Here is a 24,631-nt window from a genome sequence, read left to right as displayed (position 1 = left end):
ATGGAGAGGGTCAGACTATGTGAGGGGAAGTGGGGTCACAAGGAGAGAGAGACGGGTCATGGAGGGGCTATGAGAGATGGAGGGTCTGTGACTGGACGGGTCATGGAGGGGGAGGGGCTATGAGAGATGGAGGGTCTGTGAGACGGGTCATGGAGGAGGAGGGGCTATGAGAGATGGAGGGTCTGTGACTGGACGGGTCATGGAGGGGCTATGAGAGATGGAGGGTCTGTGACTGGACGGGTCATGGAGGAGGAGGGGCTATGAGAGATGGAGGGTCTGTGACTGGACGGGTCATGGAGGGGGAGGGGCTATGAGAGATGGAGGGTCTGTGACTGGACGAGTCATGGAGGGGGAGGGGCTATTAGAGATGGAGGGTCTGTGACTGGACGGGTCATGGAGGAGGAGGGGCTATGAGAGATGGAGGGTCTGTGACTGGAAGGGTCATGGAGGGGGAGGGGCTATGAGAAATGGAGGGTCTGTGATTGGACGTCCCAGATGAGAGGGATTTGCAGCCCACCACCGCATGGTGTAGCCCTGTGACATCATCTCATCAGTATTACGTCTTGACAACAACCACTGTTGTTACAATTACACTTTTAAAAAACCACCTCTAGTGTGGCAGTATTTTGTTTTTCTCATCCTTTTCCACAACCACTCAATGGTGTAATTGTCTTTGACAGGTAACAAGGACCTAAAGCAGCCAGTCTTGTTAGAGGCCCTGAATGTGAGGTACTGTCTAGAACAGCCAAAAGGATGTGTGTTTAAACACAAAGTTTTACTCAACACTTGAAAGGATAATAAGGTTTTGTTTGACCACTGTGACATACATGGTTAGAAGTTGAACATGAAGTAAAGACACAAAACAACTGATATACTTATGTAGTCTGTGAGCAAGAAAAAACCCATACTGATTTAGTACACAACACAAACAGACTGTAAGGTCTTTCACAAGTATGATTCCAACCCAGGTTGCTCCTTATGACCCTGTGAAATGAAGGCAGTTTGGACTGGTTTAACACATAGCATTTAATATGACCGGTAACATTGTTTCTTATCTATCTTGGCATTTGTCATATTGTTATTTTATGTATTTAAACATTTGAAAAAATAATATATTTCATGTCAAAGGTAAACACTAGTAGGCTATTGCTATTTTTTGTTGCTGTGAAGAAATATTTAATAAAATCATATTCTTGAATGTTGTGTTGTTGATCAAACATGAGTACTGTTTATATCCTGGAATGGTACACATTTCTTTACTGCTGAAGACAGAACTACACATTTTATAGTCAATGTACTGCTTATAAAAATCACAATAATATTATGAAAGAATCTCCTTAAACAGCCTGTTTAATAGGCTTGCATTTCCAAGCAGGTGATATAGGTGTGATATATGACACTTCTGCAGACCTGTAGATCAAGCTCAAGGCCAGGTACTACCGGCAAAAATAATGCATTTTGTTCAGCTTATCAAATGAGAGATTTTTTATTTATTTTTCTTCTTGATTATAGCTGTTGTGAGTTGGTAGCAGTAGCCACTGCGTGGCAGTCAAGTATAGGCTTGTGAGACCATTGTGCGTCTACACTTCTTGAGAGTTGTAGTAGCTTATTTCTTGATAACAAGAACCCATTGAAGAACACAATAAGTTAAGAAATGAATAACAATGATGTTTATCGAGATATCCCAGTTTTTCGGATAGTCATCATCCTATTATGGTACTGCAGCTTATACTTTCGACAGCTATCGCCAAGATGTATATCTTTTAGTGCATGGTCATTTCGTACCCTTACAACTACCCGTAGTAAAGGAGCTGTTACGGAAGTATGTGTGGAAAATGGCTTCGGAGACAAACGACACAGATTTGGTAGCAGAACTCAGTCCGAAATCATCAGAGGTAGGAGAACTTTATACTTGTGTTGACTAATATCAACAAACCATATCCTCTATTAAAGGAGGAAATGTGTTAGCTTCAACTTGTGTCTGTTGATCCAGCTATTATCATGGGGTAATTTTACGACGCTCGGCTACCGTCAGCTAGGCTAACTAGCCTAGCGGTGTAAGCAACCGCGCTCCTCACATGGGGCAAACCTAGACCGCGCTCCAGCTAGCCTGCTAGCTAGACACGCTAACGTTCGTGCCTCTTCACACTACTAGCTAGCTATTCGTGACCCGTTACCTAGTCCAAGTTCATAATTAAAAAGTTTTGGCCTAAATGTTTGTATTTAATAAGTTGCATGTGTCCATTATAAGTTGCTAGCTAGCTGCTATGTATGACAGCCCTTTGTCATCTTTCATGCAACTGTTCTCTAGCTAGATGCTGGCTAAGTGGCATTTTGGGTTATGCCACCGTGTGTTTTGCTTGATAGGTATGTCATTACAACGATGGGGTTGCTAACGTGATTGCTACATCAACAGCTAATTCTTACTCTAAAACGGTCTCTATCATAACTGACCTGACTGATGGACGGCCTTACACAGTAAACCAGCTTGTTAAGTTGTTGATGTGTCAGGCAATCTGTTGCTGCTTCCGCCACGATTGCTACCTAAGTAGATGTGGGTCCAACTGCCCCGAGGTCTGAACTAGTCCGCATTTATTATTTGCTTAGGCAAAGTTACCAACTGCATTAGCTAGCTATTTACCTCGTTTTTAATTATGGTTCGGTCGCCTCTGTACCTTCAGCCGTCCAGCCCTAGACGGATGGAGCCTCCCGTTAGGAGCGGCAGCGGCAGTCCCTCAACCAGAGACGCCGGGGTCGAGAGCATCCGTGGTGAGTTACAATTATACAGTCTACTCCATTTTCTACAGAGGGAAAACCAGCATCTTATTCATTTATTGTCTGTCGTTTCTGTCTCTCTGTAGCAGAGGACAGAGAGTCTGGAAGCGAGAGCGCCAAGCCAGCCAACCCCGGGGTGGTGAGCCCCAGGGCAGGCAGGGTCGGGGCAGCGAGCCCCAGAGATGGGGCCTCCTCCGGGCCCAGCGAAGGCAGCCAGGATTCCAGCGGGTCCCGCAGCGACAGTAGCGATGACGAAGACAGCGACGATGAAGACAAAGGCACGGTCCGCAGGATGAAGAGCAGCGTGGCTCACGTCATCAGGGTGAGGCCACACGCTCGTTTAGTCCTTATAAGTAGCACAGTGGCCGAAGGCATCGTGACCGTTTATCGCAAAGTATGTGTCGATGTGTGGCTCTGACCCAGGCCCGCGTGCTGTGTGTTTGATCGGGTATATGACCATGTTGACAGTCACGATGTTGGTGTTCATACTGTTGTGGTTGTGTTTCAGAGAGCCCCAGGTGAAGCCGGCCAGGCCAGGAAAGGGAGCTCATCCCCAGACCACGAGTACGTGGAGATTTATCCTGGCTTCCTGCTCCTTCTGGCTCTAGATCTACGTAGATGTAGACTGGGCCTGACATGTAGATGTAGACTGGGCCTGACATGTAGATATAGACTTGGCCTGACATGTAGATATAGACTTGGCCTAAACACGTAGATATAGACTGAGCCTGAACACGTAGATATAGACTGAGCCTGAACACGTAGATATAGACTGAGCCTGAACACGTAGATATAGACTGAGCCTGAACATGTAGATATAGACTGAGCCTGAACATGTAGATATAGACTGAGCCTTAACACGTAGATATAGACTGAGCCTGAACATGTAGATATAGACTGAGCCTGAACATGTAGATATAGACTGAGCCTGAACATGTAGATATAGACTGAGCCTGAACATGTAGATATAGACTGAGCCTGAACATGTAGATATAGACTGGGCCTGAACATGTAGATATAGACTGAGCCTGAACATGTAGATATAGGCTTGGCCTGAACACTTAGATATAGACTGAGCCTGAACATGTAGATATAGACTGAGCCTGAACATGTAGATATAGACTGGGCCTGAACACGTAGATATAGACTGAGCCTGAACATGTAGATATAGACTGAGCCTGAACACGTAGATATAGACTGGGCCTGAACATGTAGATATAGACTGGGTCTGAACATGTAGATATAGACTGGGCCTGAATACATAGAAATGCTTGGAGTAAAATGTGTTCTGTTAACCATAGAATAGACAGACTTGGTCTGGGAGAACGGACCTAGTTGTACGATGTGTGCTCTTGGGAAACCTATCGTGTTGCTGTTGTTCCAGGAGCGATGAGGGCCGGATGTCACGGTCACGGTCTCGCTCCAGGAGCCAGGACAGAGACCGGCGCTTCGAGAGGGGACGCTACGGCAGGTAACAACACGCCTGGCTTGGCTGCTCTGGTCACTGGCACTATCTAATAGGCTTTTCACACTGCATATTTTTAGCCCATGGTTATCCTTAGCCCCAGGCTAAGAGTTGACCCCGGGATATCTTATCCCTGTGTTTAGTCAATTTTCAGGGGATAACCCTGCACACTTGGGGCTAACCCTGCTCCAGAGGCAAGCCCTAGGCTTAAGTCTGGGTTAGCCCTCTTTGGAATGTGCCAGAATTGTGCCAGGGTGATAGCTTTCTTAGCCTGGGGCTAACAGCTCCCTTAACCTGGGGCTAACAGCTCCCTTAACCTGGGGCTAACAGCTCCCTTAGCCTAGGGCTAACAGCTCCCTTAGCCTAGGGCTAACAGCTCCCTTAGCCTAGGGCTAACAGCTCCCTTAGCCTGGGGGTAATAAAGCTTTTAGTCCTGGACAAAGTCCCGTGTTAAAAGCCTGTAAGAGTGTCTAGTAAATCACAACACAAACAACAAACACCTGGCTTCTGTCCCAGACCTGTAACTCACTTTAACTAACCTCCTCCTCAGAGATCGGTACCAGGACCGAGACAGGGACCGCTACGAACGCCACTCCAGCCGGGACAGGGAGGACTTCAGGAGGAGGGGCCGGTCTCCGTCCCCAGCCAATAGGGAGGCCGCAGGCGAAGAGCCTCCAACCAAGAAGAAGAAGGAGGAGCTGGACCCCATCCTGACCCGCACGGGCGGGGCCTACATCCCTCCCGCCAAGCTCCGGATGATGCAGGCGCAGATCACCGACAAGAGCAGGTACGGCCGCCATCTTTGTAGTCCTCCTCGTCACCATCATTAGCGCCATGAGAATCAATAGGGATACTCCTGATTCCGGACCAGGTGGTGCTGTCTTGTGCGCTTATTGACGTGAACCCCAACTCTGTATCAAATCAAATGTATTTGTATTGCCCTTTTGACACGCAAGCATGTCACAGAGGGCACTGCACCTCCCTCCCTCACATATCTCCCTCACCCCACTAGCCTGGCATACCAGCGTATGAGCTGGGAGGCTCTGAAGAAATCCATCAACGGTCTGATCAACAAGGTCAACGTGTCCAACATCGCCATGATCATCCAGGAGCTTCTGCAGGAGAACATCGTCAGGGGCAGGTAACAGACGGCGTGTGTGTGTGTCTGACAGGGATCTGAAATGGGAGCAAATGAAAGCCTGTTGCACATCCCCAACTCTGTGTGTGTGTGTGTGTGTCCAGAGGTGTGTTTGCCCGCTCGGTCCTGCAGGCCCAGAGTGCGTCTCCCATCTTCACCCACGTGTACGCTGCCGTGGTGGCCATCATCAACTCCAAGTTCCCCCAGATCGGAGAACTCATCCTCAGACGACTCATCCTCAACTTCCGCAAGGGATACCGCAGGAATGACAAGGTAGCTACCCGGACGCGCTACCCCTCAATGCCCCAGTATGCGTGCTAGCCCGCGTGCCGCAAGGCCGACACAACCAGATCAGAACACGAGTTCAGACCGTGAACCATAAATGTGCCCTGTTGATCTGTTTCTAGTTGGTAACACTCGGTGGGGGTTTTTTTTTCAGCAACTATGTCTGACGGCATCCAAGTTCGTGGCCCACCTCATCAACCAAAATGTGGTATGTCTTCCTGGAACAATCCGGAACATCTTCACAACACATCTAGGCCTCTTGATATAGTACTAGAACTGCCCATTTCGGATCTCGTCACAGAACCATCAGGAGCTCTCAAATCTGTTTATTTCCCGGTTAATGGTTCTCTACCTACCTGTCCTCCACCAGGCCCACGAGGTGCTGTGTCTGGAGATGCTGACCCTGCTGTTGGAGAGACCTTCAGACGACAGCGTGGAGGTCACCATCGCCTTCCTCAAGGAGTGTGGCCTCAAGCTCACCGAGGTCTCTCCCCGAGGCATCAACGGTACTGAGGGTTTACGGTCGAAACGTGCAAAAGTGCCTTTGTAAAGCCAGTTGGCAGCCGTTGAATCGTTTGTATTTTTTCTTCCAGCCATTTTCGAGCGCCTGAGAAACATCCTCCACGAGTCTGAGATCGACAAGCGGGTGCAGTACATGATCGAGGTGATGTTCGCCATCAGGAAGGACGGCTTCAAGGACCACCCCGTGGTGCCCGAGGGCCTGGACCTGGTGGAGGAGGAGGACCAGTTCACCCACATGCTGCCCCTGGAGGACGAGTACAACCAGGAGGATGTCCTCAGTGAGACGCGCACACACACACACCTATATACACCCTTACACCCACTTACACACACACCTATATACACACACACACCTATATACACACACCTACACCCACACACCCCTATACCTACATACACACACACCTATATACACACCTACACACACACACACACCTATATACACACACACACCTATATACACACACACACACACACCTATATACACACACACACACACACCTATATACAAACACACCTATATACACACATACACACACACCTATATACACACCTACACACACACACACCTATATACACACACACACACACACCTATACACACACACACCTATATACACACACACACACACACCTATATACACACACACACCTATATACACACACACACCTATATACACACACACACACACACCTATATACACACACACACACACCTATATACACACACACACACACACCTATATACACACACACACCTATATACACACACACACACCTATATACACACACACACACACACCTATATACACACACACACACACCTATATACACACACACACCTATATACACACATACACACACACCTATATACACACCTACACACACACACCTATATACACACACACACACACACCTATACACACACACACCTATATACACACACACACACACACACACACCTATATACACACACACACCTATATACACACACACACCTATATACACACACACACCTATATACACACACACACCTATATACACACACACACACACACACACACACACACACACACCTATATACACACACACACACACCTATATACACACACACACCTATATACACACACACACACACACCTATATACACACACACACCTATATACACACACACACCTATATACACACACACACACACACACACACTTATATACACACACACACCTATATACACACACACACACACCTATATACACACACACACACACACACCTATACACACACACACACACACCTATATACACACACACCTATATACACACACACACCTATATACACACACACACCTATATACACACACACACACATCTATATACACACACACACCTATATACACACACACACACACACACACACACACACACACACCTATATACACACACACACACCTATATACACACACACACACCTATATACACACACACCTATATACACACACACACCTATATACACACACACACCTATATACACACACACACCTATATACACACACACACACACACCTATACACACACACACACACCTATATACACACACACACCTATATACACACACACACACCTATACACACACACACACATTATGTTTCGGTTGACCTGATGCTTTATATCCCAAACCGTCACAGCGCCTTGTGCTCTACTGTAACTGGAAATATGTGATCCGTCCAGATGTGTTCAAGATGGACCCAGACTTCCTGGAGAACGAGGAGAAGTACAAGACCATAAAGAAGGGTACGTGTGGTGCTCTTGGATCAGGATGCCTTTCTGTCTCATTGACATGCGGAGGAATGTCTGAGCAACAGGCCAAACTCGGCTCCATGTCGCAGGTTCAACACACCCACTTGGTTGAACGCAACATCTGCACATTGATGTCTGAAGTCATGAAGGTGTTTGGTTTCGAAACTCCCATAACCGCCGTGTTCCCCGCATGCGCGTGCAGAGATCCTGGACGAGGGGAGCAGCGACTCAGGAGAGGACGCGGACGGTAGCGACGACGACGACGACAACGATGAAGAGAAGGAGGGAGAGGTTGGAGAAGGTAAGGTGTTCAGCCAGCTGTACTGAGCTCTGAGGGAGGGAGGGACATGGCTGCTTGGGCCAGATAGAGGGAGCTAGAGAGCGAATGAGATGAGGGGGGGGGTGAGAGCCTGGTGTAGAGGATGGGGGGAGAGAGATTGAGAGAGAGAGCCTGGGGTAGAAGATGGAGAGAGGAAGAGAGTGGGAGAGAGGAAGGGAGTAGGAGCATTCAGCCACGGTAGTGTCCTCGTTTGTCCTCGTCGTTCATCCACCCAGCGTCTGGGTCGCCCACAGGAAGCAAAGCCAGAAAGCCATTAGTGTGTCTGCCTGCCTCTCCTCCTGGCCTCTCTGGAACGCTGCCCTCACCCCGGCCTTCCAGGGTTGTCACGGAGACCCTCAGGAGGTGGGTCGCTCGTGCCCCCCTCCCCTTACGTCCTCCTAACATCACCTCTCCTCTCCAGACGGAGAGAAGATCACCATCTTCGACCAGACCGAAGTCAACCTGGTCGCCTTCAGGAGAACCATCTACCTGGCCATCCAGTCCAGGTAGGTTGACCTGCCCAAACCGTACCGTTAAGACGCGACGACACGCCTCACCGTATAATACCCTGGCCACAAGCCCACCGCACCATACTGCCTTTGTCCGTCTTCTCTGCAAGGCCGGACTTTGTAGTCCTGATATCAATGCGGTGTCTGTAGAGGGGGAGCAGTTCCTGTTGGCAGCCCAGGGTTGACAGGGTCCAGTCAGTGGCCGGGCTGGCCTGTCTTTCTGGTCCCAGGGCCAACGGTGCTGACTGAAGTGGGTCATTTAGACAGCCAGAGGCTGGGTCTGGACCTCTCCTCTGGGTCTCAATCAAACCTTCACACAGATGGTAGAAATCAATGCCTGGCCAAGATACGCTCGCACGCACACACACACACACACACAGAAAAACCACAAGCCAACCCAACACACACACAGCAGCCTCCCATGATGGTAGGGACATTTTAAGCGTGTTTGAAGAAGTCACACATCTCCTCTCCATGTGGGTCTGGAGGAAATGCGTGGCCTGGTGCCACTGCCTTCCTGGGATCTGGAGGGGAGGAGGGGGGAGGGGAGCTGGACGGGAAGGGGTAGGGGGCAGGATTCTGGGAATTTTCAGAGGTGGAAGCTTTCCGTGGGAATACCGTATTTCTTCGATTAAACGCCACAGCGTTGTTTTCAAAATGTACATTTTTGGTGCTGCGTTTATTTGAGGGCGGTATTTATGGGGGGGGGGGGGGGTGAAACTCCACCCTACATTAAATGTTCTAAGCTAGTTTGAACAGTGCATTCTTCTAAATCACGGATTTAGCAACAAGCAAATGTCAATGTTAGCTAATCTCATCTGCTTTTTATCAACGCTGATTTGCAAGGAATGCAAGAACAGCTAGAAAACGAAAACACCTAGACTGTAGCCATGTCAACTACTTTAGCTTGCTAACGCAAGAGCACCTACCTCGCTCCAGTTCTTTCACTAGATAATCTAGACAGGTGTTAGCAACAGGCTAGACTGCTATTCGTTTTCTGGCTATTTTTTCGTAAGCTTTCCTTCGACTTCCGACTAACAGCTAGACTCTAGCTAGCTAGAGTTATTTGCTAAGTAAGGTATGTTGATGTGATATTTGAAACGTATTTAGCTAGCAGTGCACTAGTGGGCCCCTAGAGCGACACAAGAGAATGTTCATTCAAATGACATGCTGCTCCTACCGCATTTCTGGGGCAGCGTTCATTACACAATGTTCATTTTTGGTGCAGCGTTTATTCGAGGGCAGCATTTAATCGAAGAAATACACGATTCAGGAATAAGGGGGAATATTTTGGGGAATTAAAAATAAACGAGAAATAAAGAATCATTAGTGAGGAAGTTTGGTAAATGAATGGGGACTTTTCATGAATGAACAAAAATGAATAAAGGTTAGGATCCGATTATCATGATGCCGTATAGAAAACATATTTAGTTGTTGTATTATTTTGGATTTGCTAACCTATACCCAGTACACATACTGTATATTCCCCAGCAATATATTCAGCACAGTAATATCAACATTTACCAGAATGCTTGTACTAATTGGGCTGCAGGTTGAATGTGTGGCCTTAGAGAACTGTGGACAGTACATGTAATGTCAGAACAAACGGCTTACACAATTCGACTGAATTTGTACCAGATGGGTGTATTTTCACCAAAATGTGCCACGGATTCTCAAAACAACTTCACTTCACCTCCTTTTTTATATCTTATTATATACAAATTAATTTGTGTCCATGATTATACATTCATACATATATTTAGCCACTTGAGTTGGACAATGTCAAAATAAGCACCACATCTTGAAGGAACCTTTTGAAGAATGCAACCCCTTTGCAAGCCCAGGGATGGGGGAGGGAGATGGAGGGAGAGATGCAGAAAGATGGAGGAGGAGGGAGGGCGTTTGTTTACCAAACACTTCTGAGCTGAAGTGAGGGTTTTGCACCAGGTTGAAACCGGTCAGTCTGGCCTCCTTCTCTGTTACACTTTGAGGGTGGGCCCAATACAGAGGGGGGGTGGAGAGAGGGACGGGAGAGCTACATTGAGGATGAGGGAGGGAGGAGAGAGGGGTAGGGGCTGAGAGAGGGAGATGCGTCGGTGAGAGAGCAGGCCCATCAGTGCTGCACCCTGGGGCCGACCAGTCAGTTGGCACTGATGCTGAAAGCTTCCCCCCCTTCCTCTGATGCGCTGCTTTCAGCTCGCTGGTGAACGCCTATACCCTGCCGCTCCTGTGCCCAAACACACTCCCAAACACCACCGTCTACAGATCTCTCTCCTCCCCCCCATCGCTCCTCTCAACTGGCCTACCATCCCTCTCTCCTCACCCTTGTACTCACACACACACACATGCCCCTGGCACCACGTCTGACTTAAACACTTCCACACGCTTCTAACAGCCCCAGCCAGGTTAGGAAAATATCAGTGCCGCACATTTCTCTGGTGTTATTTGAGAGCGTGTGCAGTCGAGCTTTCCTGTCATCCATCTTTTCGCCAGGCAGGTCTTGGTGCACTTGTGCACGATGATTAAATAGGAGTACATCATGGAGCATGTTTGCTATCAAGGAGACTGTATTTTGAGAAGACGGTGTGAATTTTCTCAGTTGGAATGCCAGAGAGACTGAGTCAGATGCGTTGGATGCTGTGTGTGTGTGTGTGTGTGTGTGTGTGTGCGTGTGCACACAGCTGTTGTCACCCAGATGCAGAATGTGTGTAGTAAGTGTGGGAGTCACCCACCGGGTCTGGAGTATTCCTCTCAGCTATGCTCCACATCTACACCTCTCTGTCTCTCCCCCAGACACACACACACACACAGTCTACTGTAAGATGAGGACAATACAGAACACACACACAGTCTACTGTAAGATGAGGACAATGCAGAACAGAGTCCAGACCCCCTGGGGACAGACCCACTCTGTTAGTCAGCCTGTTTGTTTGCTTAGGCACATTACAGTCTTCTAAAATGTCTTCCTGTCAAACAACATGATTCTGTAGAGTTAAGGCAGGATTGGTGGAGTCTTCAAGCTAACTCTGTCTGTGTGTGTGTGTGTGTGTGTGTGTGTGTGTCTCCCCAGTCTGGACTTTGAGGAGTGTGCCCACAAGCTGATTAAGATGGACTTCCCTGACAGTGAGACGGTGGGTAACCCAGCTCAGTCTTCTGCTGAGACATGTTTAGGATGCTTCACGCTCTCGTCCACCTTCTCCTGTTCTTTCTCTCCCACCAAACACACCTCAGTATACCTCCTCCACCCTCCTCCTCCCTCTTCCACCACCTTCTCCCTCCTCCTCCACTTCCTCCTCTCTCTCCTCCTCCCCTTCCTCCTCTCTCTCCTCCTCCCCTTCCTCTTCTCCCCTTCTTCCTCTCTCTCCTCTTCTCTCCTTCTTCCTCTCCTTCCTCTTCTCTCCCTCCTCATGAATGTCTTTTTTCACCCCCCCCCCCACCATCACAGCCCTCCGTCCCCTCCCCCACATTTGGTATGTTTACTTTGTTCAGGGTTTGGGTCTAAATATTTACTCCTGGTCTCCATGGGGACCATGCACATATTGGTCACTGGGGGCGAAGACATTTGCCCTACTTCCTGGTTGGCCTGTCAAGATGTCAGACAATGATCTTCAGTCCTGGTCCTCAGGGCCCACTGGCCTGTCTGAAGTGAATGGTCATTATGAAGCTCAGCAGAAGCCTGGTAACGACCCATTCCTTAGAATCAGGTGGGTTGGAGCGGGGAACCATCTAGAACGCATAGGGCCGTGAGGACCAGGGTTGAAGACCACTGTCGTCAGAGACAGGCTGCAGCTCTACTCCCACGCCTAGAACCTTCTCTGGATCCAGAGCCCTGCCCTCGGAACGTCCCCTACCCATCCAGAACATTCTCATCTGGACACGACCCAGATATCAAACCTCAAAACCCCCCCCACGACACAGGGTGAACTCAGTGACCCATCAAGTCACGCAGCGTTCACAGTTCAGTGAGCCTCCTCCAACGCCGCCACGCTCTCCACCTAGCCTCAGACTTCAGTTCCGACTTCCCAAGGAGGACTCTCGCCTCCCAGGTTTACATAAGCACAACCTGATGCCTCCACCAGCCTCCCCATATAGCTGTAGGCCCGGCCCACGCTCCTCCGTGGGAGGAGAGGAGCAGCTGGGGATTTTCCGTCGTTTGGAACCGACGCGAGCGGTATGTTTGGGGCGAAAAAACGGGTCGAAAAGGCACTCGTCGTGGATGTTTGGAATGTGAACACAGGGTTCAGCGATGGGTTGAGCGTGCCCAGGTAGCCGAGCGCAGCAATGTTTTTATTGTCAGTTGTAAACATGTCAGTGACTGTCAGACGTGAATCACGGCTACACACCTGGGGCTCGGGTGCACAGGGCTGCACCTCTTCCCCGTCCGAACGGGAGCAGCAGCTCTCCCTACCCACCCTGCGGACGTTGGATGTGGAAACTTGGCGTTGATATTTGTTTTGTTTTTGTTCGTTTTTGAAGGAAAATTCCGATGACAAGCCTGTTTAGTTTGTACGCCCCCCCCTTTTGTGTGTAAGAGTTTGACATCTGACAGGAGATTTGGAGGGGGGGGGGGGGGGGGAGGAGAGAAACTGACTTGTCTGATGGGAGGGGGGAGGGGGGGATGATAGGAGGAGGATGGGGGGGGGTTAAGTTCTGCCAGCTCTAGCTTTTTTTTTCTTTTCGTTTCTCTATCTTGTCTTTCTCTCTAGATAAGGTATCAGGTGCAGCACCTCATCTGGTTTCCTACAGAGAACTGGAGACGGACGGAAAGAGAGGGAGAGACTGACGGAGAGAGAGGGAGAGACTGACAGGGAGAGAGGGAGAGACTGACAGGGAGAGAGGGAGAGACTGACGGAGAGAGAGGGAGAGACTGACGGAAAGAGAGGGAGAGACTGACAGGGAGAGAGGGAGAGACTGACGGAAAGAGAGGGAGAGACTGACGGAGAGAGAGGGAGAGACTGACAGGGAGAGAGGGAGAGACTGACGGAAAGAGAGGGAGAGACTGACGGAGAGAGAGGGAGAGACTGACAGGGAGAGAGGGAGAGACTGACGGAGAGAGAGGGAGAGACTGAAAGGGAGAGAGGGAGAGACTGACGGAAAGAGAGGGAGAGACTGACAGGGAGAGAGAGGGAGAGACTGACGGAGAGAGAGGGAGAGACTGACGGAGAGAGAGGGAGAGACTGACAGGGAGAGAGGGAGAGACTGACGGAGAGAGAGGGAGAGACTGACGGAGAGAGAGGGAGAGACTGACGGAGAGAGAGGGAGAGACTGACAGGGAGAGAGTAGGAGAGACTGACAGGGAGAGAGGAGAGAAACAGAGATAGAGAGACAGAAATGGAGAGAGACAGACTGAGGGAGAGTGTGTGCAAGGCCTCGTCTGCCATGAAAGCACCTCATCCCACAAACCTCACGACAGATGGCTCCTTCCTGACAACTCACCCTACCACCCCCAGTCCCAACCCCAGCCGTAGTCCTAGTCCAACACCCTGTCCTGGGCCTCGACCATCTAGCCAGACAACAACCCAGATGCAGCATGCCTGGGCAACAGGGGCTTAATGCTTCAACACAGACAGGAAGCCTGTAATCTCTGCTTCCTCTGTGCCTGGAGACCAGAGGGTGGGGCTGTTTCCAGCTGCAGGGAGGTTCTGGGGGGAGGGCCCCACTAGACATGGAGACCAATCCTTCCTATTTGATCCAATATGGTCTTTATGTGGTCTGTGGATGGTTTGTTTATGGACTCTATGTATCTATATCCTGGTACAGGCACTGAGAAGTTTAAACCCTATGTGTCATGGGCCATTTATTAGAATTTTTTTGCTTAAAACTTACCTTATCGGGTTTTTAATTGTTAATTTAATTGTCTTGTAATATTTACTGTACTGTAGCACTTCGGGTGCAAGAAAGGCGCATTGCCAATCAAATGTGTTTTATAACTGTGTCTCCTCTCCACAGAAAGAGTTGTGCAACATGATTCTGGACTGCTGTGCCCAGCAGAGGACCTACGAGAAGTTCTTCGGTCTGCTAGCAGGGGTGAGCCCGCATTCTGCCACACGCCGTCCGGAGAAGGAGAGAGCCGTGCGGAGGGGCCCTCTCGCCTCCCCGGGACTCCCCCCCCACCCCCCACCAAAAGATGGCCCTTGGTATTGTTTGTGTGCGTGCGGTGCGTTCACGTGTGTGTGTGTGTGTTCCCAGAGGTTCTGCGTGCTGAAGAAGGATTACATGGAGAGCTTCGAGGCCATCTTCATCGAGCAGTACGAGTCCATCCATCGCCTGGAGACCAACAAGCTGAGGAACGTGGCGCGCCTGTTTGCTCACCTGCTCTACACGGACTCCATCCCCTGGAGCGTACGTACGGCTCGTGCGCTGCCTGTGCCGCTGCTGCTGCTGACACACTGTGTCCTCTCCCAGGGTTCAGCTTGCCTCTGTTCTAGTTTGCTTTCTTTTTGGTGATGATGAAAGAGACCCAAATGTCTTTCTGATTTATAACTGATACCTTCATTTTGGCGTACCGCCAGGCCAGGCAAGAAATCCAGGGGAAACATGGGCCGATCCATCATCAGCTCAGTGTTAGACAGGCTCTAGCTCTGTGTGTGTGTGTGTGCTTGCATGCTGCTGCGTGTGTGTGTTTGAGGGGCTAACCATGCATCCGCTCCGTGCCCTCAGGTGCTGGAGTGCATCAAGGTGAGCGAGGACACCACCACGTCCTCCAGCCGCATCTTCGTGAAGATCCTGTTCCAGGAGCTGTGTGCCTACATGGGCCTGCCCCGCCTCAACGAGAGGCTGAAAGACATGTACGTACTGGGGGGCGCCTCCCGGGAACGCTCCACGCGTAGCCTAGTCCCTTCCCCCTTCGGGGTCTACTAGTCGGGACGACCAGGATGTGTACCCCCCCCGGGGGGTCTAATCGTGTGGATGTGTGTCCTCCAGGACTCTCCAGCCCTTCTTCGAGGGCCTGTTCCCCCGCGACAACCCCAGGAACACCCGCTTCGCCATCAACTTCTTCACCTCCATCGGTCTGGGCGGCCTGACGTAAGCGCCTCGCTCCCCCCCAGGAGGGACCCAGTCAACGCCGCGTCCGTCCTCCGCGCCTCCCCACGCAGCCAGTAGAGACGTGGGGCTCTGTCGGAAGGCGCCTTCTCAACTGACTCTGTCCTTGTCTTCCTCCCTTTCCCCATCTCTCCCCCTCTCTCTATCTCCCTTTCTCTCTCCCTCTCTCTCCCTCCCTCTCCCCCTCTCTCCTTGTCCCCTCTCTCCGTCTTCCCCTCCGTTTGGGTTGCCGTAGTGACGAGCTGAGGGAGCACCTGAAGAACGCCCCCAAGATCATCATGACCCAGCGGCAGGAGGTGGAGTCCTCCACCGACTCTGACTCCTCCTCCTCGGACTCGTCGTCCTCCTCCTCCTCAGACAGCAGCAGCAGCAGCGACTCGTCCAGCGACTCAGACTCCTCCAGCAGCTCAGGTAATACACACACACACACACACACACACTGTAGCTAGCCCCCAGAGTGTCACGGGGGGGTTGGGGGGGCCTCCCAGTGCCAGGCTCGGTGCGTGTCTGCTGGTGCGCGTTGGGTGACGGGCCGCGATGTGTCAGAGCACGGCTGGGGATTTGGAGCGTGACGGCAGGATCCGTCCGGCACAAACACGTGTTCTCTGGTGATCAAATCCACCCAGCCTTCCCTTGACATCAGCTGCAACGCGGCATTCTCCCGTTCCCCCCGGAGAACAGCCTAGAACATGCTACACCACACTCCTAGCCTCACCCTCTGAATGGGGCTTCCCTGGGATTAGTGTATGTGTGCATGTGAAACACCAGTCCCTGCTCTGTAATCTTGCTGTGTGTGTGTGTGGGTGTGTTGGGCCCTGATGGCTGGCTACCGTGACACAGGCCACTCTGCTGTGACAGGGGGTCCTCCATCCTCCAGCCCTGCCAGCCTGCCTCACATAGCAAGGCTGCTTCTGCCAGCCTGCCTCACATAGCAAGGCTACCAGTGGCCTGGTATGTCCTGACCTCAGCCTGACTTCTCTAAACAAACGTCAGCCTGCCAGAGAGTGGCGATTTTAGACTCTTTTTTATTTATTTCTCAAGAGCACCTACATTTCATTTCAGCACCCCTAAAAATAATAATTATAGTAAAATAAAATAAATGAATTATTATGATCTTAAATAAGTTTTAGTGCTCTAACGTGCTAAAACAATGTTTATTTATTGTTGACACATAGGGGTGTTACGATACACTCAGCTCACGATACAATACGTATCACGATAATGGGTGTACGATACAATACGTATCACGATAATGGGTGTACGATATCCTACGTATCACGATAATGGGTGTACGATACAATACGTATCACGATAATGGGTGTACGATACAATACGTATCACGATAATGGGTGTACGATACAGTGGCGTAACTATAGGGAGTGCAAGGAGTGCAGCTGCACTAGGGCCCGTGGCAGAAGGGGGCCCGTCCTCGATCTCACCGTTAAAGTGAGACAACTTGACCGGGCCCCTTGAGGCAATCTGACCGGGCCCCTTGCACCGCTGTAAAATCGTAAGTTGAAGATCCCATATGATCCAGTGTTATCAATTCGCAAACATTTCTCAATTATGGTGTCAGTTATTCAGAATTATGAGCTATCACCTGCCCAATAAACATTTTAAAAACAGTCAGTGTTAACAACAGCAAATAATTAATTTTTCCTCATTTGCCTTTTGCTGAATGAAACAAATGTCGTTTTTATTAAGTAATATTGCCCTCGAAAAATAGCAAGGATGTCTGGGTAATATTGTTGTCAAAGATTCCCGCCCACCCACACACGATTGTTCCCATCCAGTTGTTGGAATACCACAGACAGTTGTTGTTGGGATACTACAGTTGTGTTGCATTAGCGTTTTGAAGCGAATTAGGCTACCCCATGCCATGCCCTTTAACATAAAAGTGGCTCCAGAAAGCGGCAGGAACGAAAAGAGCAATTTGTAAGTGGGGCAAAGCTGTCAAAACTATCCTCATTTGGATTGTGGCGAAGCGTGTTGAAGAGGACGCTACGTCTGACCCCCAGCTCGGCAACAGCAATGAGTGTGAAACTCAGCCACCAGGGTAGGCTAATAATTACATAACGTTTACTGTCTGGTGTATGCAGTTGACATGGCTATTAAACGTCATAAAAATGCACATATAGGCCTAGGCTACCAGGCAGCGGCCAGGTTAGATATAGTAAACTATGTGCAGGATGTAGTCGGAAAATAGCTGAAGCTAGATAGACTAAATGTAAACTAGCATATTTAACGAACATAAAATCAAATATTCACCATCGAAGTGACAGTTTTTTTTTTACTAGTACCCAGATAGCACACATGACAGATCGAAACGTCATTCATAACGTCGGATAAGCCTTGGTAAATGATCAGATTTTCTTCTCATCTCTGTGCTCTATTTCAAATGTCGCAGATACGTCGGCTCATGACTGACTGTTCCATTATACTCATTCCGTGTTGTAGCAAGCATAATCTAGAGCCAGAGACTCGCGAGTCAGAGCCGTTCACTTTTGAAAACCGTAATCTATCTTCACATAGAAGGAGCAGTCGTTACCCTTAATTGTACATCATGAGTAGCCTAAATTTCCTTGCGCATCGCTAAACTGAAAACTCAATAATTTCGCCTGACGATAGGTCGGTAAGGGGCCCGTTGGTGAGATCTGCACTCGGGCCCGCCAAGTCCTTGTTACGCCGCTGGTACGATACAATACGTATCACGATAATGGGTTTACGATACAATACGTATCACGATAATGGGTGTACGATACAATACGTATCATAATATTTTGAACGTTTTAAATTAAACTGAAATTCAATTAACAGATTTATTTCCAAAACATTAAACATTTTCAAAAATTTTCTTTGTTTTGCATAAAATTTAGTTAACTCAGTTCAAGCGATTTCTGTGAATGCAGTGAATGCACGCATGATGCAGGTGCAGAGTAGGTCGCGCGCTGGTAGCTCAACCAATAGGATCAAACAGACGTCATATTGTAAAAATATTGCCATAACTCTACGATACATATTGTATCGTAGAGTTATGTAATATGAAAAATTGTATCGCGATTATATTGTTCCACGATATATTGTTACACCCCTATTGACACATCATTATCATTTCATTTGATGCTGGGTAGTTCATGAAGAAATTTGGCAGACGCTCTGGATAAGTGCATCTGCTAAATATAAGAAAGGGGTTTTCGTCGTTTTTTCGTTCTCTCAATATTTTGAATAATAATAAATAAATGTATTAATTGTCATCCAGTTAAATTAGTGATTTACTAGCAAGGGGGGTTCACACTTTTGCGAGGCACTGTATCCATGTCACATTCTCATTGGGGGCTGAGCCCCCCTAAAGGTCTGATCCTAGAATTGCCCCTGCTGTTAGAGATGGAGCCTTAGGCTCACCAGCACCATCATCATCATCATCATCTGGCTCTGCTCGGTCAGAACAGCCGGTCTGCCACTGGCTGACCTGTTTTAGGGAAACCCCAGAACTGACAGTGAAAACAACCTTGTTGTGTGTGTGTTCTTTCTACCACACCAGATTTAAAGAATCTGGTTTCCTGAAGCTCAGCTGTGCGTGTTTACATTTATTCATTTAGCAGACGCTTTCATCCAAAGCGACTTCCAAGAGAGAGCTTTACAAAAGGTCAATGATCATAAACAGCGACGTGTTTAGCACTTCTTAACCGCGACGGCTGTCTCTGTTGTTGCAGACTCCGACTCGAGACAGAAGAAGAAGAAGAAGAAAAAGCCAGAGGCCAAGAAGGTGGACAAGACCAAGAAGAAGAGCGCCCACAAGTCCTCCAAGAAGCCTCCGCCGGAGGACCGAGCCAGCAAGAAGCAGGAGGGCCGCCGCCGTCGCCACGACGACAGCAGCAGCGGCGGCGAGGAGCGGCCCCAGGCCCCCGTGCGCCAGCGGGGGGCCCGCGACGACTCCTCGCCCGCACGGGAGCGCGCCCGCGCCGGCCAGGAAGCCCAGCCCGCCAGGGCACCCAGGGAGGAGGAGGAGGAGAGGCCGGCTGACGCACGCAGACACCGCGACAAGGACAGGGCCGGCCGGCCTCGCAGTCCGGAGAGGGAGGAGAGGGGGAAGGAGAGGGAGGAGAGGGGGAAGGAGAGGGAGGAGAGGGGGAAGGAGAGGGAGAGGGAGGAGAGGGGGAAGGAGAGGGAGGAGAGGGGGAAGGAGAGGGAGAGGGAGGAGAGGGGGAAGGAGAAGGAGAGGGGGAAGGAGAGAGAGGACAGGGGGAAGGAGAGAGAGGAGAGGGGGAAGGAGAGGGGGAACGAGCGGGAGAGGGAAAGGTCAAAGTCACAGGAACGCGGCCGCAAGGAGAAGGACTCCAGAGACTCTTCCAGGAACGGGCTGGAGAGGAGGGAGGACAGGAAGGAGAGGGGCGAGGACAGGAAGGGGGAGGAGAAGAGGAAAGAGGAGAGGAGGGAGGGGAGGGAGGACAAGGAGAACCGGCATTCCGATCGATACAGGGAGTCCAGGAGGAACGAGGAGAGGAGCAGAGATGACTCCCCTCGCAGGAGGAGATAGTTTGGCTACAGGAGGAGGAGGAGGAAGGATAGAAGGAGGAGATGGGGAGGGGATAAGGGATAACAGCCACACTAGATGGAATAAGAGAATACTAGTGATGAAAGTGTGGCTGCATCAACATAAGGGCTGTTATATCCATACTGTCATCGTGCAGCCTAGGGTGGTTATGAGCTCAAGTCCTTTTTTTCCGGTCATTGTGGCCTTCTAAACCAAGCCGCTGTGTGGAGGTCCAAACCCCGGTTTCACCTGGATCAGATCTACTCTGTAGGCAGGCAGGCAGGGAGGAGAGGGAGAGCTGACGCTATGTCTACTGTGTATCCATAGCCGTGAACCTGACCTCCTGCCAGCTTCCTGCCGTTCTGACTGCTGGAGTGTGTAATGTGTTTCTCATCCAGTCCTGGCTTCTCTGTCCATTGTGGTCTCGTGTGTGTGTACCAAACAGCTGCAGCCAGGTGAAGTGTATGTTAGCAGGGGGAGTTATCCAGCCCTGACCTGCCATGCAGTGTGGTCTGTGTATATATATGATATAAATAAAGGACATCTCTAGGGGGTTCTTACTGCGGGAGTCTGCCGTCTTCACAGCCTCGAAGTCGCCATGTTTGTATTTGCTGCAGCATATTTTGTATTGGTGGAACCTATTTTTCTGTTGACAAAAATTGTGACAAGATGAAACATGAATAAAAACTCCCTCAACTGTTCTCCCCGTGCTTTGCTTTCCTCACTCCAGCTGTGGCCTAGTTAGCTTTGGGAAACTGGTCGTTTGACGAGGCTTCAGATAAATAGCTGATGCCCTTGCAAGTGTCTTTGACTAAAAGCCCAAGTACCAACCAGCCTATGAAAGTTGCAGTTGGATGAGCATGAATGTCCTCGCTTTCACCCAGCTGTCTGCTTTGCGCCAAACATATTTGACCGTGAGGTAGACCACTGAGGAATTAATTCCCCAAACCCTGAAACGGAATCCAACTGTTAGGAGCTAAATCATTTGCGCCTCAAGCCTGTGTGTTTTGCATAAGTGTTTTTATTTTTATTCACATTCTAAAATAAACGTGTTTTTCCCATCAAGTGTTTTCATGGTGAGACTGTTGTACCACCTGATGTTCTTAAATGACACCCTTCTTGACTGTGTGTGTGTGTGTTCTAATGTTATGCTGCCTCATCACACTGCAACAGGAAAGACAGGCAGCCTGCAGCTGCTGAAGGACAAGCCAGAGGTGTTTCCAAAATAGGCTTTTATCTCATTGAAGGAACATTCAATTATTTACACTAAAGAGACACGCTGAATATTTTTTGGGCAACACAGAAGACACCTCTCATGTTGAAATAGCAGAGAAACGCTATCCGCACCACATCGCGTCCTGCGATGATGAACCGCACGCGAGTGTCTGCCTTGGGTGACCTTGAGTGCCAGCCCAAGGTCGTAGCAGGACGAGGGGGAGGGGAGGAAAGTGGGTTGTCCTTTGTAGTGTTGTCGGGGGCAACGGAATGGAAGACTGGCTCCTCTGGGATAGAGACGAAGATCTAGAATCACAGAGGCTTGATCTGCTGTCAGTTCAGCGTGCCTGGGGGGGGGGGATTTAAATAAATTTAATCTTATGCTTTGAGAAGTTCATTCCTCAATGAAATATATCAATACATACTCACACTCTCTGACCCCCCCCCACACACACACACACACACGCACTCTTGTTTCTCTCTGTACTGAGACTGCACTGGAACTAACATTTTATCTCATTCACGCGTGCAGATATCGCTAATTGTTCACTCAGAGTCTCTTTTAAATAGACTCCTTTTCTCACATCTCCCTCCAGCCCCTCCCAGCCTGAGGTATTCACAGTTTATGTTTTAACTGCGAGCAAGTCGTGTGAACAGGGTTCACAGTCTCCTCAATAATATACCATGGAACCAAAAGAAAGAGAGAGACTGGGGAGAGAGACATAGAGAGAGACTGGGGGAGAGAGAGAGAGAGAAAGAGAGAGAGACATCGAGAGACCGGGGGAGGCCCAGCGTATCAGTCAGGAATGTGTCACCTCCACAGCAGTAGATAATTTTAGCTTCAGGGATAATTCCTGCTGTTCCTCTCACTTCCAGTCTAATTGTCCTGCCTGATTGTTAGGAAGAGATATGAGCCCGTGTCTCTCCTGGCCTGGTGGGGGGGGTGGGGGGGGGCGGAGGATGGGGGGGGGGGCGGAGGATGGGGGAGGTATGGGATGGGGGGATGGGGGTGGAATATTACATTCGAACCTCACAGATGTTTGATACACTGCGTTCCCCTGAGAGGTTGTTGCGGTGACGACGGCTCTGCTTGGGGTGTTGTGTGAGCATCTCATTAAGCTGGTGTCTCCACTCACGGACACGCAACTAACCCCCCCCCCCCCCCCCCCCCCCCCCCCCCCCGGAGCAGGGAGGAGAGGTAATGAGACCATACATCACCTTGCCCATGTTCCTGTGGTCCATTAGGAGGATCTGCATTACCTTCTAGCCGTGGGAAGGATGGATGGAGACTGTCTCTGCTGCTTGGGATGGTGTGTGCATGTGTGTGTTAGTGCAGTCAGTCAACCTCCAGGGGCCATTTAGGCTTTGGGGGAGGAACTGGTAGTGTGGGTGCTGTTCCTGCAGCCTGTGTTTAACTTCTAAAATAGAGGTTTATATGGTGACCAGCAACATAGCATATAATTAGTTCCCCTTCTGTAGCAGGAACATGTTAATCTGAGCAAATCCACACTTTTAACACATTTGAACGTTGGCCATTTGGAGCTATGGGTGACCGTCTGGGAACGAATCATTGCCAGTCAAAACAATATTTACAAGTAGGCTACAACATTCAATGTGAACAGGTTTAAGAAACGTAGTTCTTAGCTCCTTATTGAGGCTCTTTCCGTACCTATACGTCCTTTAGTGGATGTGGGACATATGCAAGGCGCACCCTCAGGTAGCGCTGCCCTCGAGGCCGCGGGATGAGCATGCGTGGATGCTATCTGGGCTAGTCAGAGCGAGCGGCTTACCGCTGTCAAACCGTCCGAGCGCGAGAGAGCGAGAGAGAGCACTTGGTGCAACCGGCGACGAGAGAGACGAGAGACCGTTACTTTCTGACACCAAAGGCTGACTACAGGTATGTCCATAACCGTTTTTCCCTTCCCGCACAAAAGAGAGTGAACTATTGTATGAAGTGATGATATCCAAACCATTTTAAACGGGACAACTTGCTGTTGTGCTCCAGTAGCCATACTCTTGATCAGAGTTCCGTCAATATGACAGACAAGGCGTGTGTCAGACTGTGGCGTTGGCTTTCTCGGTATTCCACTCCCAGATTATTTCGTTTCTGGTCATGACTACTTTTCACAGACAATGTTGTTCACAATGACCACACACATTTCGCAAACCGAGAGTGGAATTTTTTTGCAGGGGGATGGGTTTGAGTAAGCTATACGCGTGACAGTTCGGTTCAAGTCAAAACCGACGCTCCACCAGCTTTGCCTCTGAGCGTCGTGAGTGTTTGTGGTCACATTGTAAACACCGCAAATGAACTTTTATGGCTGTTTGTTTGTTTGTTTGTTTGTTTACCTGAGAACTAGAGTTAGTTAATTATGAGTCATTCATCACCCGAGTCTTATAATTAAGGGATCACGGATCCGACAGTAAGCTGTAAATACATTTACCAACTTGGCTACTGCACGCGTTTGTTAATTTGTTTACAATTAGGCTAGTTTAATACTGTAGCGTTTATAGTTTGACAGCATTTTGTAAAATAAAGTATTCATGAGCTTGTAAGCTGCTGCTAAGGAATACGTCACGATGTGTCCAAAGAGTGCTGTTTTAAAGCCGCGGGAATACACAGGATGCATTTATGTCAACTGATAATCCTTCACAAATCCTTAATGCGAACTGGTATACCGACTACGCATCTTGCCCTATGTGTTTATGTTTTCTCTAGAAAACGAGTCTGCTTACTTGTGAAAGTGAATAAATTAAGCCAACATCATGCATATTTAGGGTCTTGATGATTGTCAAAGAACATATTTGACTCTGTTGTCTGGAGTGGGAGGACGGCTCCACCACAGTGACAGACCAACATGTCTGCCACTGAGGCAAAATGCGCTTTCATTTGTATAAGTAGGTATCTAACAGATGCAATAAAACATTTATTTGTGCGTGTCAGAGCTGGTGGTGTTGGATGCGCGTGTGAGGAGCAAACCTCTGCAGTCAGAGAGCAGCTGAAGTGTATAGAGAAGAGCAGGATTGGCC

At 49.4% G+C, this 24,631-nt stretch overlaps 1 protein-coding gene across 1 annotated transcript; it reads left to right on the top strand.

Moving 5' to 3' along the window:
• Positions 1 to 1,803: 1,803 nt before the first annotated feature.
• Positions 1,804 to 21,153, top strand: cwc22 (CWC22 spliceosome associated protein homolog). The gene is made up of 22 exons (XM_047046004.1): positions 1,804 to 1,895; positions 2,682 to 2,769; positions 2,862 to 3,097; positions 3,284 to 3,339; positions 4,160 to 4,246; positions 4,791 to 5,027; positions 5,253 to 5,381; positions 5,483 to 5,651; positions 5,818 to 5,871; positions 6,034 to 6,169; positions 6,257 to 6,463; positions 7,912 to 7,974; positions 8,183 to 8,281; positions 8,721 to 8,805; positions 11,879 to 11,939; positions 14,758 to 14,835; positions 14,998 to 15,150; positions 15,469 to 15,596; positions 15,733 to 15,834; positions 16,088 to 16,263; positions 19,566 to 19,983; positions 21,117 to 21,153. Exons 1-22 carry the CDS (start codon positions 1,836 to 1,838, stop codon positions 21,151 to 21,153), a joined length of 2,859 nt encoding a protein of 952 aa, XP_046901960.1. The 5' UTR covers positions 1,804 to 1,835.
• The last annotated feature ends 3,478 nt before the right edge of the window (positions 21,154 to 24,631 follow it).

The sequence above is a fragment of the Hypomesus transpacificus genome, chromosome 23 (assembly GCF_021917145.1).
Source record: "Hypomesus transpacificus isolate Combined female chromosome 23, fHypTra1, whole genome shotgun sequence".
Classification (NCBI taxonomy): Eukaryota; Metazoa; Chordata; class Actinopteri; order Osmeriformes; family Osmeridae; genus Hypomesus; species Hypomesus transpacificus.
The sequence above is the reverse complement of the archived record's forward strand: the minus strand, read 5'-3'. Positions and strand labels throughout refer to the sequence as shown.